Genomic DNA, 17,591 nt, shown 5'->3' with positions numbered 1-17,591 from the left:
TAGAGTTCTCCCTCCCTCCACCATGCAGGGCAGGGCCATTGATGTGAACAGGGGTTAATTACAGCCCAGATTCCCCCGCCCCTTGCCCAGGTGCTCATGGGAAGGACTGCAGTTTGGCTGCTTGGCGCAGAGAGTGCCAATGGGAAGGCCAGCTCCGCACTCCGAGCCCCCCGCTCGGAGGCGGTTGCTAATGCAGACTTACTATCCTTTCTTGTTATAATGCTCCTGAAGAAAAAGACTGACTCTGACTGTTGGTTTTAGCTGCTGAGTCACGGCACACCTTACACATGGCTTGTCGTCGTGCCAAGGGCTCTGTAGGTGAAGCATCCTGTGTTTCATAGTGGAGGGTTTGCAATGCTCAGGCTGTCTAGTCACCTGACTGATTGATTGCGAGACTCAGACATTCTTGTCTTTAGTCCCTAATGTCAGTCAGGCTCTACCACCAATGGGAAGAGTTGATGGCTTTGAGTTGGGGCTGGACAAAAATCTCCATCATAAGAAGCAGATACAAATCTGCAGAGACCACAGTAACCTTCACCTCTGGTTCTCAATGGATAGAAGCAGTTCAGGATTACATAAGAATATAAGAACAGCCATACCGGGTCAGACCAAAGGTCCATCTAGCCCAGTATCTGTCTGCCGACAGTGGCCAATGCCAGGTGCCCCAGAGGGAGTGAACCTAACAGGCAATGATCAAGTGATCTCTCTCCTGCCATCCATCTCCACCCTCTGACAGACAGAGGCTAGGGACACCATTCCTTACCTATCCTGGCTAATAGCCATGAATTTATCTAGTTTGCTTTTAAACACTGTTATAGTCCTAGCCAGTGTCGGTACATTGGCTACATTAAGTTGGCCTTACAGCTGCCTCTGCTATCACTGTTGGGTCTGGAACATCTGGAAAGATCTGGAAACTTGCTGGACAGTTCTGGTTTTCAGCTGTGCTTACACGACATCCAAAAGTTTCCAGTTTGCAATGTGATGGAATTTGTGTCAATACGGGATGACTCCTGCGCAGTTGCACTGTGGAACTGAGCTCAATAACTACGCTAGAGGATACCCCACCATCTCCTGCATGCCAGCAGCTCGCCAGTGCTTGCATACCTTGTAGAACAGTCAAGTACTGTCCAAATCCCTTTTGCTACTGGCGAAACTGATCTGGTTGGGATTATTTGGCCTCTAAACTATAGCTTTGGCTCCTAGTGAATGGCTGCCTAGAGGTGAAGTAGGTCAGTGGTGAGATAGGAGCTTTCTCCTCTTTCAATACTGTTGTTTTTATGCACAGATTGGCTGGTTTTAGCCATTCCGTTTGGCAACCAACCAAATGGTACATCCCACTCTCAACAGCCCCCTAATTATTGCCTGTAGCATCACCATTTATATCTAATTAAACAGGGCCCAATACTGCTAGTAAATTGCAGCGTTTAATTAGCATTAGCGCAGTCACAGAAGGTATACATTTCACTAGTTCATGTTATCTTACTTTGGGGGAAATTACCAGTAATTATAACCCTCTTTGCAGCAGTGCTTTAATCTAGATGTTAACTTCTGGATTCACATGCAGTGAAAGACCTCGAAACACATGTAGCCCATGAGCCGCCCTCACCGCCATTGCTCCCTCACGCTGTGAACCGCTTTTGTTTCGCCTGTGCTGATCACCTCACTTAACTGAACATCACTTGCTTTTGAGGTGAAACCCAGGCCCCACTGAACTCTTCGGCAGAACTCCCGTTGACTTCAGTGAGGACTGCACCCTTGTTGTCTCCACTCTTATACTGTCAAGCTTTGAATTCTCTCCAGAGGCACCACATGAAGCCTCCTCTTCTCCTCTGTGTAACATCTGAAAAAAATCCACCCTGGTTCAATGGCCACAGAATGATCAGTGTTAAAGGGGAAGGTTTACTGCAGTGTATTCCCCAGGGTTTTGTCCTTTAAAAAACCCATGGAGTGTGTGTAATGTTTTGAAACCATGGGCCAAATTCAGAGATGAGGCTTAGGGTGCATAAGGTAAACTCCCTGAATACAGCCCCCTAGACTGACTTTGTCACTCCACCCATGTGTAAAAGTCCAGATTACATGGTGAGAAACTGGGAGAAGGTGCAAGATGTTTTCAGGTTAAACTAACTCCCACCCTGCTTCCACTGACACTTTCTTACGCTTTGCAGAGCCAGGAGAAGGTGCCAGGTAGATCACTCCCTTACCACTCCCTTCCAGATTCCCTTACCCCTGAATAAAGGAGGAGTAGTTAGAACAGAGAGTCTCACTGAGCAGGAGCGGGTCTGAGCTCAGCCTGTGCAGCTGCAGAGCATTTTTCCAAGATCTAACTGCCTCGATGGTCAGTTAAGAAGAACTTGTACAACTGTCTGCAGTAGGGCCATCCGGTGACTCCCAATAATGTTACTCTGGGGTCTCCACCACTTCCTGGGGTAGATTCTTCCATCATGCAGTAACGCTCACTCTTCGTTCCCCACCTGTAGCCACACGCAGGGGAATCAGAAATGCAGGTTTGATAGAGGCTGTGCTAACCCATCCCTCAGTCTGACTCTGAACAACAGTGCTTGGTCTTGATGCATTACCCCTTGGTCGTACTTCCCTAGCCTCAGTGTGGATTGCAGCTCCGCCTCCGCCTCTTATACCCGCCTCCCAGCCTCAGTGTGGATTGCAGCTCCGCCTCCCCTTCTTATACCCGCCTCCCAGCCTCAGTGTGGATTGCAGCTCCGCCTCCCCATCCTATTCTCCTCTTCCAGCCTCTCTGTGGATTGCAGCTCCACCTCCTTCTGTCCTATGCCCCCTCCCAGCCTCAGGTTGGATCATGGCTCCACCTCCCTGTGAATCAACTTGTTTGCACTTTTATTCTCCTTATTGAGGTTTAGCTAGGAAGCAACTAGCACAAATACCAAAATGTCCCTCATAAATTGCCAACTATTTTCCATTAGCATGGGAAAGGGGCGGGAAGTGTGTTTTAGAAGAGCACAAGCACTGGGGCATTTTCCAGAAGAATATCGAGTCTCATCACTTACTGCAGGTCTCTCCTTTTGCTACCAATGGATGATTAGACATGAAATCTCCCTACCAAGAAAAGCCTGCGATCGAAACACTGTGTTCCTAGCAAGCCATAGCCTAAATTCATCCTGGCTCTAATCCCGGGAGGCATCAGAGTTACGCCAGGGATGAATTTGGCCCAGTGTGTGCAAGGAGCCCCATCAGGAGTACGGCTGCGGGCAATGCATTGAATCCTGTTTTAACTCCCTGCAGCTCTTGTCAGATAATGTTCTCTTCAGCTACTGTACCGTCTCCAGCCGTGCTGCAAGCAGTGTTTCCCTGTTCTTTGGCCCAAGGATTTTAAGCAGCGAGGGTGACCTGTATGTGAGCTGCCCTTCCTTTGCTGGTGCAATCTTAGAAGGACCTGAGGGTGGAAAACATTTAAATATGATTAAAAATGTATCTTCTGTGACGCATTGAGAGCGATATCCGAGAACCCGAGTGTTAAATAACTTCCTGCCAGGACAGGGACTGAGAGCGGATGTCACTGCCGCTATTGGAGAAGAGCATCCAGGGTAAGGCTGAGATCAGTGACGGTGTGTAACTTACACGCCCTGGTGTCTAAGGTGTCTCGGGCCATTGGCCTAGGTTGGAGGTAAAAGGAGGAATGTCACCCCAGTGTGAACTCCAGGAGCTCCTCGGGAAGGCACCGAGCTCCCCAGCTGGCGGGGGGAATGGGACCACTCTGCCATCTGCTAATGAATGTGGAGAGTTTGTCTCTTGTGTGACTAGTGATGCTGGCTGCGTGCACGCTGACAGCTGCTTCCCCAGCCCTGGCACGTGGGTGTAACGGGGGGGGGGGGCGTTCACCTTGCACCGTGTGCACCCTTGGGAACCATGCAGGGGCTGGGCACAGTCTGGCCATCAGGGGGTGGAAGAGCAGGGTTGTAGCAGTAAATGCTACAGGAAATGAGGGGTACAAAGGTGTTAGGGAAAATCGCTCCCCTGATTTTACTTCTTACACCTTGTGTTAGTTGCTTTTCTGGCTACAAACAAGTTTTTCCTCCTCCCTTTCCTTCTTGGTGTCTAAACTGCAGTAACACAATATGTGGTCTTGTGTTCCTGGCATGGAGTCCCCGGGCGATGCTCTGGAACTGCTCCCCACCAAGCCAGTCAGGACTTTGGGAAGCCTCCTCTCCCTTGGAGCAGACTTGTTCAGGGCAAGAAGCTCACACGGCTTCACCTCCTGGGTCTCTCCTTGGAGCATTCAGCATCCTCTGCCCCTCCGTGTGCTTCCCACAGCGAGCCCGCCCCAGCGGGGTCCTGGGGAAGCCACAGGGTCCTGCACCCCCACTTTGCAGTCAGACGTGACTCTCAGCCAGCCAGTAAAACAGGTTTATTCGATGACAGGAACACGGTCCAAAATAGAGCTTGTAGGTACAGAGAACAGGACCTCTCAGCCGGGTCCATTCTGGGGCCCAGCGAGCCAGACAACCCCGTCTGCCCTCACTTCCCGTCCCCAGCCAGTTCCAAACTGAAACCCCCTCCAGCCCCTCCTTTCTGGCCTTTGTCTCTTTCCTGACCCAGGAGGTCACCTGATCTCTTTGTTTACCTTTAGCTATTCCCTTGCAGGGGGGAAGGGCCCCGGCCATTTGTTGCCAGGAGACAGAGTATCGGCCATTTATGCACACTGGAGACTTAAGAAATGCATAGGGGAAACTGAGGCACCCACCTAGTATTCAGAGGAAACTTAAGAACAGTCCCACTTCGTCACAGTTCCTATTTCCCAACGGGCTCCGGAACAGGAGGGGGCCAAGGGGCCAGGGCCCTCCCACTTTTGAAGGTAGAGAGGCCTGGCCAATCCACTTTTCACCATGGGCCTGGCCCCCCCGCCCCTCCTCTTCCCCCAAGGCCTCGTCCCCCGACCAGGCCAAAAGCTGGAGCCTGGCCCAGGTAAGAGTGGCCTGAGGAGCCTGGGCAGCTGTGGGGAGCTGCGGATCCCTGAGCCCCCCCGGCCAGGGCAGGTGGAGGGTCCGCGGCTCTGCACAGCTGCCCACACGGCTCTTTCCCGACCTGGCCCTGGCTTCCAGCCTGGGAGTGAGACCTTGGGGACCAAGGAGCCCCAGGTGGCCCATGGTAAGAGCAGCTGTGGGGAGCTGTGGACCCTCCATCTTCCATGGGCTGGGGGGGCAGGGCCAGGGGCTGCTCTTGGCCCCCCCCCCACCCCAGGCAACTGGAGGGGCCTGGGCTTCCTACCCCGGCTCCAGCTTCAGGCTTGTCCGGGAGCGGGGCCTCGGGGAAGAGGAGGGGCAGGGGTGGAGCCATGGAGGGGGTGGGGTCTCATGGCCCCCCACTTTTAGGAAGAATCCCCCGTTTCCCAGTCCCCCGCTGAAATGCAGTAGTACTTACATTGCAGTACAGTGGAACCTTGTTCATTCATGCTGATCACTGGATACTAGAGACTTTAGAAGCAAGAAAAGAAACACAGTTACAGAGTAGTATGGATCCTACATCCCAGCGTGCATTTTGTTCATTTATTAGACAAGAGCAGTTGACTTTTAGTTAGTTAGTTACGATAAGCCTGTGGTGTGTTCTAGTAAATATTCTGCATTCAGTTTTCAGAAAGTACAGAAGCCTTAGGTAACACAAGACCTCCCTCCAGTCCTGTCACCTGTTGACTCCTGGCTGGGAAGAGGGAATTGCATAGGGGTGGGAGGAGCTAGCAAAGTGAAAACTCAGTGTTGTTTATTCAGAGGTGGGACTGGCTGCCCCAGGGATGGGAATGTGGTCTGGAGCTTTTCATCTCTCCCTCTCTGCCCTGAGAATGTCCAAAGACAGCAGTGGCTGAGGAGCACAATTTCAAAAAGCAGCCTCTCCATCTGTGCTTGTAAAGCTCAGTATTTGCATATGCAGATCAGGTAATTAGATGTCTAACCATCCAATTCTCATGTGCAGGAGTGCAGGGGCACATCTAAAGCTACACTGAGGCCCTTCTGAAAACTGGATGCTAATAGTCGCCCTCATCTGATGATTGTTTGGCAGCCCGTGCACAGTAAATTTGTGGGTCTCAGCCTAGTTTCAAGGGGACAGGTGTGCATGTATCACAAAAAACACCCTCATAATTGTCACCAATTGGCAGCCTCAGCAGAACAGAGAAGGAACAAGAGGGAACTCGTCTCTCATCCCTAGACTGGTTCCTTCAAGCAGGAGTTGGCACGTTCTGTCGCATCAGTAGCGGGCTAGGAACTCTACAGTTGAATAGGCAGTTTGAAGAACATAGAATCTGAATGCACATTGGCAAGAGCAGAATCTGTCATTGTCTGTGGTGGCTTGTTCTGGGGGTGAATACCGCGCTGGGTTTCGAAGGCTGTCCCTACGACTCCTTTCCCTAGTAGGAAGTTGACTTTTAAAAAATCTGAATCCAAATCTCATTAGGTTCCATCAAGGCTGTGCGAACTGTGGACACGTCAGTCTCCGTTTTGCACCTTAGGTGACTGAAGACTTTTTGACACTGTAAACAGATCACGTGGCTGTTGTCAGACTCCCATTACAGCAATTGTACTGGGTAAAGCTGCAGGTTCACTGACGATCCTTTTTTAAATCCTGAAATCTGGAAAGAAGGAGACAAACAAACTGTGTCATGGGACGTGCGTGGGAAGCACCTGTGCACTGAGTGCGTCTGCAGCATGTGGGCACAGGTCACCAGAGATCTCCCCAGGTTCGGTTCATAAAGAACAGGAACTCCTTGGCTCTCTTCAGTGGGGTGCTATCATTTCTGTAGCTTGTTCCTTGTTACCGCACGCCAGACGTCCCAGCAGCCGTCTCCCTCTCACAGATACACACGCAAGCGTTGGCAGATACTGTAACTGGGATATGGAGCAGCACAGCACAAGGGGAGAATTTCAGGCAACATGGACACACCAGGCTCTTGAGAGAAGAAGCCACAGTGATTTCCCCGTTAGATATTGTCGCCTTTCCTCCCCAGCCCATTAATTTAATCCTCTGGATGTAATCAGACTGACCTAAGGTTCTTCCTCCTCATTGCCCCACACTAGCCTTCAGCTCTAGCTGGGCTTCAGCTACCCGCACCGCTGACTTCCCCCCGTTTCCGATCAGGAGTCGAAAGGAGAAGAAGAGTTCTGTTCTGTTCCGGGAAAGGCCGAGGAAGACGGGATGCTGCAGTGATGGAGAGACAAGGAGAGCGAGCGAAGGATCATTCAGACCTCGCAGACACCCAGGAAAGGTTTCCAGGGCAGGAGATTCTACACAATGGCCTAGGAGTGGAGACATAGTGGAGCTTGCACCTGCTTCATTCAGCTCAGCTTGCAAGGAACTCGAAACAAACAAGGTGATAGGTTCTCGCCGTAGACTGGAGACCTTTTCCATACAGACCCAGAGCGATAAACAGTCTTCCTTCAGAGGGCTCTATACCGTCGCCTCTGAAAGGTGATGGGCACGTATCGCCGCACCTTTACCAATGAATAGCTCCAGTGACTACATAGGGGGCTGCACCCGACCTGTCGCTGTGCCAAGCTCCCACTCTTGTCAGTGGGAGAGCTACCAGGGATCGAAGGAGTTTGTGGACATTACTTTGTAACCACAGCCCACTCCACAGCATGGGACAGACACCCCGCATTAAACCAATGGCAAAGGCTGGTAATTCTGTCCATCTGCATCAGTGATATTTTATTCCTGCTGTGTTTGTAAAGCCAGTCATGATGGTGCCGGTAGTAAGGGAAGCACAGAGCCTTCTTGCCAGGCACCGGGTTGGTGAGCTGACAGTCTGAGTGCAGCAGTAGAGACTGTGCTTTGTTAACCGTATGTTAAACTCTGTCCTGGTAAATTGGCCCCATAGGTGTAGCCCTTCCCCTCTCTTCCCACTGCAGGCATCTTCTCTAGGCTCAGTCCTCACCTCCCATCTTTCCCTGCTATGGACAGACAGCCTGGGTACCAGCAGGTTGGCTAGCAGGAAGGGTTGATGGTGTTAATGATGCTCCATGTCTAAAGACTGTCTTAGCCACATCAGTGATGCATGTTCTCAGTAGATGCAAAGACCAATTGAGCTTGCAGGCCAGAAGGCCTGTGGTGCTGGCTTGCTCAGCAAGGTTGGAGCTTCTATCTGTGGTTTCACAGGGCAGTGCCGCTTATCACAGATCTCCTCATGTGTCTGTCTTAATTAGTATAATGACGGAGCTGTGTCCGGAGAGCAAACGGTGAGCGCCTCATGAGTACAGCACTGACTCCCCGTCTGGTTTGATCACATCACGGCTTGGAATCTCTTCTCTGTGTTTAATGAATGTTAAGCATTTTGTAAATGCAGCATGAGGTGAGATACCCACTTCTTGGATGCATCCAAGATGTGGTTATTCACCCACGAAAGCTCATGCTGCAAAACATCTGTTAGTCTATAAGGTGCCACAGGATTCTTTGCTGCTTCTACAGAACCAGACTAACACGGCTACCCCTCTGATACATTTTGTAAATGAAATCCAGGTGAGACACTCCAGGGCTGTTTAAAATGCAAGAGGTACAGTGGGTTCCCAGCTGCAGACGAGCGCTCCTCCATCTCAGGAATGTCTAGAGGAGGGTGAGGGGAGACACTTTAAAGGACAAAGTCTGCACCACTGGTGGAAATCTTACAGGTGGGACCCACAGCTGTCACAGAGCTTCTGGCATTACCAGCACTGGGAGGCTGGGCTGGGTGTTCTCTGACAGGCCTCTAGAAAATGCACAGGCTTCCAGAACTTTGGCTGCAAGATTATTTGTTTCAGGCTGCCTCTTCCCACAGCCCCATCTGCACATAAGAACGGACAGACTGGGTCAGACCAAAGGTCCATCTAGCCCAGTGTCCTGTCTGCCGACAGTGGCCAATGCCAGGTGCCCCAGAGGAAATGAACAGAGCAGGCAATCACCAAGTGATCCATCCCCTGTCACCCATTCCCAGCTACTGCACCATTCAGAACTAGAGATTTGGCTAAACTCCTCATGCTCATCCCAGAAGGTGAGCGTGACCTTCACGGTTGCATAGCAGGACACTCAGGAAACTGTGCCATTACAGATGGGGCTTAGGGGAGACTGCGTCACCTTCCTGCGCAGAGATGGAGCAGTGAAGATGGACAGGACGGACTCCCTATCAGAGCTCACCAGTGCTGATCCTAGCCTAGCCAGTAGGGGTCACTGCATGTGTGATTTGGAGCACTCCCGTTTCGTGCCTCTCTGGGTATGTCTACACGGGGATAAAAGACTGGCTGGCCTGGGTCAGCTGACTCAGGCTTGTGGGCTCAGGCTCCCGGGCTGAAAAATTGCTGTGTAGATGCTTGGGCTCTGGGGCACTGTGAGGGTGGAGGATCCCAGAACCTGGGCTCCACTCGAGCCCAGAGATCTACGCAGCAATTTTTAGTCCCACAGCCCGAGCCCTGTGAGTTCAAGTCAGCTGAGCCGGGCCACCCATGGCCAGTTTTTGTCTCCAAGTAAACGTGCCCTCTGTGTCTAGCTCTGCTGCTAGTGTCTGAGCCAGTGAAGTGCTGAGCCCCTCCGGAGCGGTGCTGAGCTCTCTCCAGTCCCCTTTACGATTATTTGCATGGAGAGTGCTGAGGACCCCTTCAAAGACACATAGCCCTGTACTGGGTCAGGCTTCTAGGGAAGCAGGAGCTGCGTAGAAGCTGAGTCTGGTCTCAAGCCGATTGTGCACCAGCGTATCTCCACTGGCATCAGCGGAATTATTCCTGATACACCAGCATAACTGAGAGAGACTTTGGTCCCAGGACTGAGAATTGAACGTAAGTCTCCCACACAGCAGCAGAGCCCAGATGAGAGGCCACTGGCCTTTCCCTTTAGGAGCTGAATATCACAAGATAGCCTGGACGTTGGAGCCTGATTTTTAAAGCTGGCATCTGGTTTCCACTCCCAATTTTGCCAGAGCAGTGAACTGAGGGTTCAGTTTTGCAGTCACAAATAACAAGTGGAGCATTTAACTGCCATCATTTGAGCCTACATTGTGCCAGCAAAAGAGGAGGCAGGTTTTCTAGAGCAGACCCACAGCAAGGCAACGCTCTGCATCCCAAACCAACTCCGTCGTTCTGGGCAGAGGCTTTTGAGTGCTGCTGGCTTCCTAAGGCTCGGTCCTGTAACAGGAAAACTCGCTATTTTTAGCAATCCATCTCTGCATATATATATATTTTTTATTTCACTGGAGATGAGATGAGCAGCGGAAGCTGCTTATTGTCTGGGTAATGCATGATTATCTCCCCATCACCACACCTTCAGGAGTCGTTTTCTTGCTGTTATTCAAAGCCTTCTTTATGCAGGGGGTGTAACCGAGCATTTCGGTGCAGCCGGCATGGCCAACACTGGCTCTTTAGCATTTAAACAATATAGGTTTATTTTTATCTCTGGTTACATTTCCAGTCAATGTCTCTCGTCAGGCCGTGTGTGACCCCAGGCTGGCCTGTTCCCAGGCTGGATACCTTGTTCCCGGCAGTTGCTTTGCCGAGTTACCTGACTTGCACACAGACTGCTGCTGAACTTTCTGTCCCAGCAGAACTGCAGTGAGGAGAACGGCAGCCTGGCAGAGAACAGGCAACAAAGCACATTGAAATCTGTCTGAGACGCAAGTGCTGCCCTTACTGGCTCTTGAGATGGGGCTTGGAAGGCTTTTGAAGACATCCACTTCTAAAGCACCTGGAAAATACCCTCAAGGCCTGTGTTTCTGTTGTAGCCTTCAACGGTTCCCCAAGTCCTTCCTGACACTTACTCTGCTTTTATCATTTATACATTCAGGGCCCCAAACTGGTGCCATTCAACTCAATAACAAAACTCCCATTCACTTAAACAGGATCCCAGGTAGGCCTGTTCTGAATTTGACCAGCTGTAGCTTGCTCTGTTTGGCTGCTTCCTTTTCCAGTATGATCACGAGTCTTTTCTCCCATGCTCAGAGCTATGCAATGGCTTTCTTACCTAACACTGCCGTTGATCAGGCGTGGCCAGTGTGGGCTGAGAAGGAGAGTTGGAAAATCCTATGTATTAGCAGCAGGGCGGGTGCAAGGATGTTTCGTGCCCTAGGCAAAACTTCCATCTTGCTTCCCCCCGAGCCCTGTGGCACCTCTCTGCCCCACCCCCCAGCCTGAGGTGCCCCCCCCGCAGCAGCTCTGCTCTGAGCCCCCACCCCCCCGTAGCAGTTCCCCATGGTCCGAGGAGCCATGCGGCAGCTCCCCACCCCAGCTCACCTCTGCTCCACCTCATCCCCAAGCACGCCATCGCCGCTGCACTTCTCCCGCCTCCCAGGCTTGTGGCGCCTAAGCTTTTTGGCGCGGCAAGCCTGGGAGGCGGGAGAAGTGGAGCGGCGATGGCGTGCTTGGGGAGGAGGCGGAGCAGAGGTGAGCTGGGACGGGGAGTTCCCCTGTGTGTCACCCCCCCCCCTTACTTGCTGCAGGCAGCCCTCCCCGTGCCCCCCTGCCCCAGGTCCCTCTGCCTAAATGCCGACGATGACCGGGGTGGCCGAAGATCTGGCCGCCGCAGTCACCGCTGAAGGACTTGAAATTCTGCCCCCCCAAATGCCAGCGCCCTAGGGAACCGCCTAGGTCACCTAACGGGTTGCACCGGCCCTGGTTAGCAGGAGAGGGGGTGGCGGATGTTTAGAGAAGCTGGCCTAGTGGATATTGACTAATAATGTCACTTTCTAATTGCTGAAATAAAAGGTTCACTGGCGGGAACAGAACATGCTACAATAGTCACAATACAAACACTTTGTGCTTCCCTGGAGCCTTTCATTCAAGGATCCCAAAGTGCTTCACAAGCATCCATGGCCTGGGCTCCCCTCACTCCCAGGAGGCTGGTATTATTATACCCACTTCACAGAAGAGGAAACGGAGTCAAAGTGGGCTGGATTAATCCCGGGTGTCACATCACTGATTTCAGTGGCTTCACACCAGGGGGGAATTTAGCCATGAGAGATTAGTTGTCTTGTCCAAGGTCGCACCTTCAGTCTGTGGCAGAGCTAGAGACAGACCCCCGATCTCCTGACTTCCAGCCTTGGACCTTGACCTCAGGAGCTTCCTTTGTCTCTCAAATGAGTTAAGATTTTATATTTGTAATGATGGCAGAGATGCAGAATATATGAAAATAGCTATTCCATATTCCAGTGTGTTCTGGGAACTTTATACTCTGCTTCCCATCCATCGTACAGGAGAAAGCCTTGATTGCATTTACTTGTCACAGGATTGAATCTGCTTTTCATGCAGGTTTCTCTCATATACGTCAGGGACTGGAAGTTCTAGGTCTTTGCAAGAAAGATGCTGTTTTACACCAAGTATGTGACTCACCAGTTGTGATTTGGACTGCGGTGGCCTGCACTGAACGTCAGGGTTTCCCCCTCTGCTCCAGCCTCTCCAGGGGGCCGCTGATTGAGATGCACAGGAATCAGAGCAGGAGTCGGTGGGGAGTGAGGGAGGGCGGGCCGACCAGGGGAAAGCATTGCATACAGACAAGTATAGAGGGGCACAGTGGGGGGGATCGTGCTCCAACGTGGCGTTCACACTGGTTAGAAATACTCCTTTACCAGACAATACAATCCACGATGAGATGAGTAGTAAAATATGCCGCTGTTAAGGTAGATCAGATGTTCACCCCGCTGACCTCTAGTTTGGCTTCCTTGTTTGTGCTGGCAAATTGGCATGGCTAGGAACAGAACTACTCAATGTCATAGCCAGAATTACTGTATGAAACATGCTCTTGGTAACATCCGCCCTTCCCAACAAATACCACTTCTGTGTCTGGCTGAGAGGTTATTCCAGCTCCACGGTTGCTCTTGACTGGGCCAGGCTGATTGAGTTCAGCCATGATGCGTTGGATAGTTTTGTTCTGGGTTCTTCTCTTTGTTTGGATTTCTGCTGAATCCATGAACATTTACGTTAAAATCACAGCTTGGATCAACCTGGCTGCTTTCCTTTTCCTTTCCTGTGTAATTTATCCAGGATGGGTGGGAAGAAATTACCTGTTCTGGCAACTTTTTAATCCTTCCAGGCTTCTGCTCTTGGGTCTTATCAGGTTTGGGCCTACCATGTAGTTAGATTCATTCTCCTCTCCCTTTACAATCCCAGTGAAGGAGCAGATAGATATGACTGATTCTTCCTTCAAGTGAAACTACTGTCTTAAACATGTGACTTGTTCTGAAGAACTGTTGTCCTCTGGACCTCACTTTGGGCTTGGATCAGGTCAGTACTGTTTCTGCACTCATCTCACTTTTCTAATGGTTGGGTCTGTTCAAAAGTGTTCATCGGGCGATGTGGCTGATGAATGGCAAGGTAATGTTTCTATTCTTATGTTCCCATTTGCATGAACAGCTTTCTAGGCATATTAGCTGTCGGAAAAATACCATTGTGAGCCATGTTCTAATTGTAAATGATCATTCAGATTTGGGATGATTTACGAAGGATGTTTTCTAAGTGATTTTGGTGATTTAAGTTCCAATATAATTCTTTAGAAATGAAAATGTGCTACATCTGCTTCTATTCACAAAGGCCAAAAAAAAAATGCCTCTCTTTGGACATCCAGACTAGACTATTAAATATAGGTTAAATTAAATATTCATAGCTATTAAAAAGTAATCAAAGCAGATGAATTCGCCACAGCCAATGTGAAGATTTAATAGAAAATAGAAATCATAGAATCATAGAATATCAGGGTTGGAAGGGACCTCAGGAGGTCATCTAGTCCCACCCCCTGCTCAAAGCAGGACCAATCCCCAACTAAATCATCCCAGCCAGGGCTTTGTGAAGCCGGGCCTTAAAAACTTCTAAGGAAGGAGATTCCACCACCTCCCTAGGTAACCCATTCCAGTGCTTCACCACCCTCCTAGTGAAAAAGTTTTTCCTAATATCCAACCTAAACCTCCCCCATTGCAACTTGAGGCCATTACTCCTTGTTCTGTCATCTTCTACCACTGAGAACAGTCTAGATCCATCCTCTTTGGAACCCCCTTTCAGGTAGTTGAAAGCAGCTATCAAATCCCCCCTCATTCTTCTCTTCTACAGACTAAACAATCCCAATTCCCTCAGCCTCTCCTCATAAGTCATGTGCTCCAGCCCCCTAATGATTTTTGTTGCCCTCTGCTGGACTCTTTCCAATTTTTCCACATCCTTCTTGTAATGTGGGGCCCAAAACTGGACACAGTACTCCAAATGAGGCCTCACCAATGTCAAATAGAGGTGAATGATCACGTCCCTTGATCTGCTGGCAATGCTCCTACTTATACAGGCCAAAATGCCATTAGCCTTCTTGGCAACAAGGGCACACTGTCAACTCATATCCAGCTTCTCATCCACTGTAACCCCAAATAGAAATCAGCAAAAGCAGCATGTCAGAATAAAATTCATGGGGTCAGAAGGGAAGTGAATCTTAGGGTAACAGAGGGATAATTTATCTCCTAACACAACAGCATTGGTTTTCATGGTACAACTCACACTCCAAAAACACCTGTAAACAGTAGATCATTCAGATTTTTGTCTCAGATCTGTACAGTGATCTCAGCACTGATAGTCTCCTCTCTTCAAGGGACACACACACACACACACACACACACACACACACACACACACACACACACACACACACACACACACACACACACACACACACACACACACACACACTCTGCCTTGGGAGAAAGGAAAAGATTCTAATAAGTAAGGGAAGCCATTTCCAAATACATTTAGAGAACACGCCATGAGTCAGATAAGAAATGAGGCAAGAGAAATCAAGTGATCTCATTGGACAGTAAGTAGAGCTGGTTAATTTTTTTTTTTTTGAACAAAACTGTTTTTTCATTGAAATGGCCTTTTTTCAAAACCAATTGTTTTGCAAAAATTTATCCATTCTCAATTTTTTTTTGCATTTACTGGTGATATATTTTCCTATATATCTTGTTTATCATTTATCTTTTCTTCCCTCCACTCACTTTCTTTTTTCTTTCTGTTGTCGTCTTTTCTCTTTTTTCCAGTGATTTTTGATCATTGATATTTTCTTTCCAAAATGACTGGAACAAAAACAGGACAGAGGAAACATGAAAAGAATTAAAAACTGAAAAAATGAACAATATTGGGGAAAAGTGATTTCATTGTTTTGAACCCTGGGGAACAAAAACAATGTCTGCATTTTGAAACTGTTTGTGAAACTCTTTTTGATTCAACTTTAATAGTCAGGGTTTGGTGTGGTGGCACTAATAAAACACAGGTCACTGATCCAGACTCAAAACCAGACCTTGGTTCTATTTCAGGCTTGAATCCGTTTGCAGTTAAGTGTTTCCGGAGATGCCAAGGGTTGGCTGTTCTTGAGAGAGAGATTTACAGCCCCAAGCGTGAGATTCAAGACCAGAGTGAGACTTTCCATGTGGTGTGTAAGGTCATTGCTTAAAACAAGGACTCTCATCTTTGGTCCTTGGCGACATCCAATAGACCAGGTTCTTAATCCAACCAGCACTTAATAGTTTGTTTTAAAATGTACATTGCTTAATATTGCATATGAATAAGCCCCTTCATTTTCAATTTAAACCGTTTTTTACTGAAAAAATCCTGGGTTTTACAAGAAGTATTATTCTTTTTTTCCAATTTTCACCCTACTTTTGTATCATTCAAATATATAAAAAATAACTTTTCATTAGGAAAATACAATACGTTGTATGAGATCTGTGCATTACGATAATACATTAATGTGTGTGTGTATACAAAGCTGCCTGGTGAAGTAAGGCTCTGTATTAGTCTAGAAGATGCACACAATAAACGAACAGGCACGCACGCAAGCTCTGAAGTGCATGTGCATCTGAATGTACTGCTGAATCTCATCATCACCATGGGCACATTTCGAGCTGCTGGCAGATAATGGTTTAAAGATCTGACACACTAAAATGGGAAGAAGACAAAAATCTGTATTAGAATATGTTTCAGGACACAAGGAAGTGTTCGAAAGTTTTTAAAAAAACAAAAACAGGAGAAAAGGATGAAGTTGAGTGTATGCACCGCAAATGGTGTGGCCCAATTATTAAATGTACATATTTATAGGCTAATAGTTCTAAGTCTACAACAGTAACCTGTTTATTGAAATTAGAGATGTGTTGGTTTCTTAAACTCAGAGGTGATATTGTGTTCTGAGGGTACATCTATACTACTCGCCGGATTAGCGGGTAGCGTTCGATGTATCAGGGATCGATTTATCGCGTCTCATCTGGACGCGATAAATCGATCCGCTAATCGACGCCCGTACTCCACCTCGGCAGGAGGAGTAAGCGGCGTCGATGGGGGAGCCGTGCCAGTCGACTCGCTGCCGTGAGGACAGCCAGATAAGTCGAACTAAGATACTTTGACTTTGTGTAGCTGAAGTTGCGTATCTTAGTTCGACACCCCTCCTCCCCCCGTGCGCGAGTGTAGTCCAGGCCCTAAGTTCTGGTTTAGTTCTGCAGCAAACCACATTGGATTCCATTCATCAAAGCATTAATCTACTGAATACTTCCCCCCCCATCCTTCCATCCACCAAAATAAACCCCGATATTTACCCAGAAAAATTATTTTTTTCCCACCAATTTTCACCTGTTGTTGTTGTTGTAGTAATAAACACCGATAAATTCTCGGGAAAAATTAAATAAAATAAAGATCAAAAACGAAGGGCCCTATGTATGAAACATTTAAATGTCCCAAGTCATACTAATGTCTAGGGCACATGAGAATTCTCTATGCAATGCAAACCAGTGGCTGTTAAAAAAAACGATTATTTGCTGGTTGGTTGGAGATCCCTGAGGACATGAATTTGTTTAGCGCGGTTTACGTTTTGAACTGTACTTTGCAGAACCTGCAAACTTTCGATCAAGTCCTGTTTGTTTTTTGGGCGAACTCATCTTTTTTTGACCATCACACACACAAATCCCCCGTGTAGCCTCCTCTTGCGCGCGTATAGAACGCGGGCCTGTAGTCTCCATGGTTACCACCGTACACAAGCTTGGAAAGTGGCTTGCCAAGCTCTAAGCCCCGTGCCTGAGGCCTCGGATGTATTGTTGTTTCTTGCAGCGGCAGAGTAACAATATTTTAAATCTTTCTATATTTACTCAAAATGAGTGAGAGAAGCTTAGGAATGTGTGTGAGTGAGTGAGTGAGTCTCACAGCCAGCCAGTGAGACTGGACATGTCTGTGTTTCGAGAGGGGATTCCCCTTAAAGCAGACTGAGATGTGTGGGGAAAGGCTACCTTCCCCACCGTGACTGCTTCTGCATTGTCCCTGGAATGCTCCAGAGCAAAAAGCTTGGTACTGAGGCGTTATGAGCAGGTCCCTGAGGGAGGCCAGGGGAGACTATGCCAGGCTAGAGGTATAGGAAATGGTCCCAGTATTGGGCTAGCTCTATGCAGCTACCAACGGCAGGCCAGTTTGTGATGTCTGAGATATTTGCTTATCGTGTGAGATAAGGGAGATGGAGACTGTGTCATAACCGAGCAGAGATGGAGACAGTGTCCGTCCCTCACTCCAGGCTCCTGCAGCAGCTGCAACCACCAGCAGATATTCTCTCGGTAAGTTTGCTTACCCAGTGGTTCAGCCCCTAGGAGCCAGGAGCGGGGCTAGAACTAGGGGATA

At 48.9% G+C, this 17,591-nt stretch overlaps 1 protein-coding gene across 5 annotated transcripts in view; it reads left to right on the top strand.

Annotated features, from left to right (window-relative positions):
• Positions 1–17,591, top strand: part of LOC120386069 (oxysterol-binding protein 2-like) — a 354,730-nt gene that overhangs the window by 174,117 nt on the left and 163,022 nt on the right. The window contains exon 1 of one of the 5 annotated variants that reach the window (XM_039504885.1): positions 16,976–17,040. The exons of the other annotated variants lie outside the window; for them this stretch is intronic. Within the exon in view, the coding sequence (XP_039360819.1) occupies positions 17,013–17,040 (28 nt within the window). The 5' untranslated portion in view covers positions 16,976–17,012. Of the gene's footprint in view, positions 1–16,975; positions 17,041–17,591 lie in introns of those variants that run through there. 5 annotated transcript variants of the gene reach the window in all.

This window comes from Mauremys reevesii, linkage group 18 (assembly GCF_016161935.1).
Source record: "Mauremys reevesii isolate NIE-2019 linkage group 18, ASM1616193v1, whole genome shotgun sequence".
Lineage (NCBI taxonomy): Eukaryota > Metazoa > Chordata > Testudines > Geoemydidae > Mauremys > Mauremys reevesii.
Note: the sequence above shows the minus strand (reverse complement) of the source record. Positions and strands in the feature narration are given on the sequence as shown.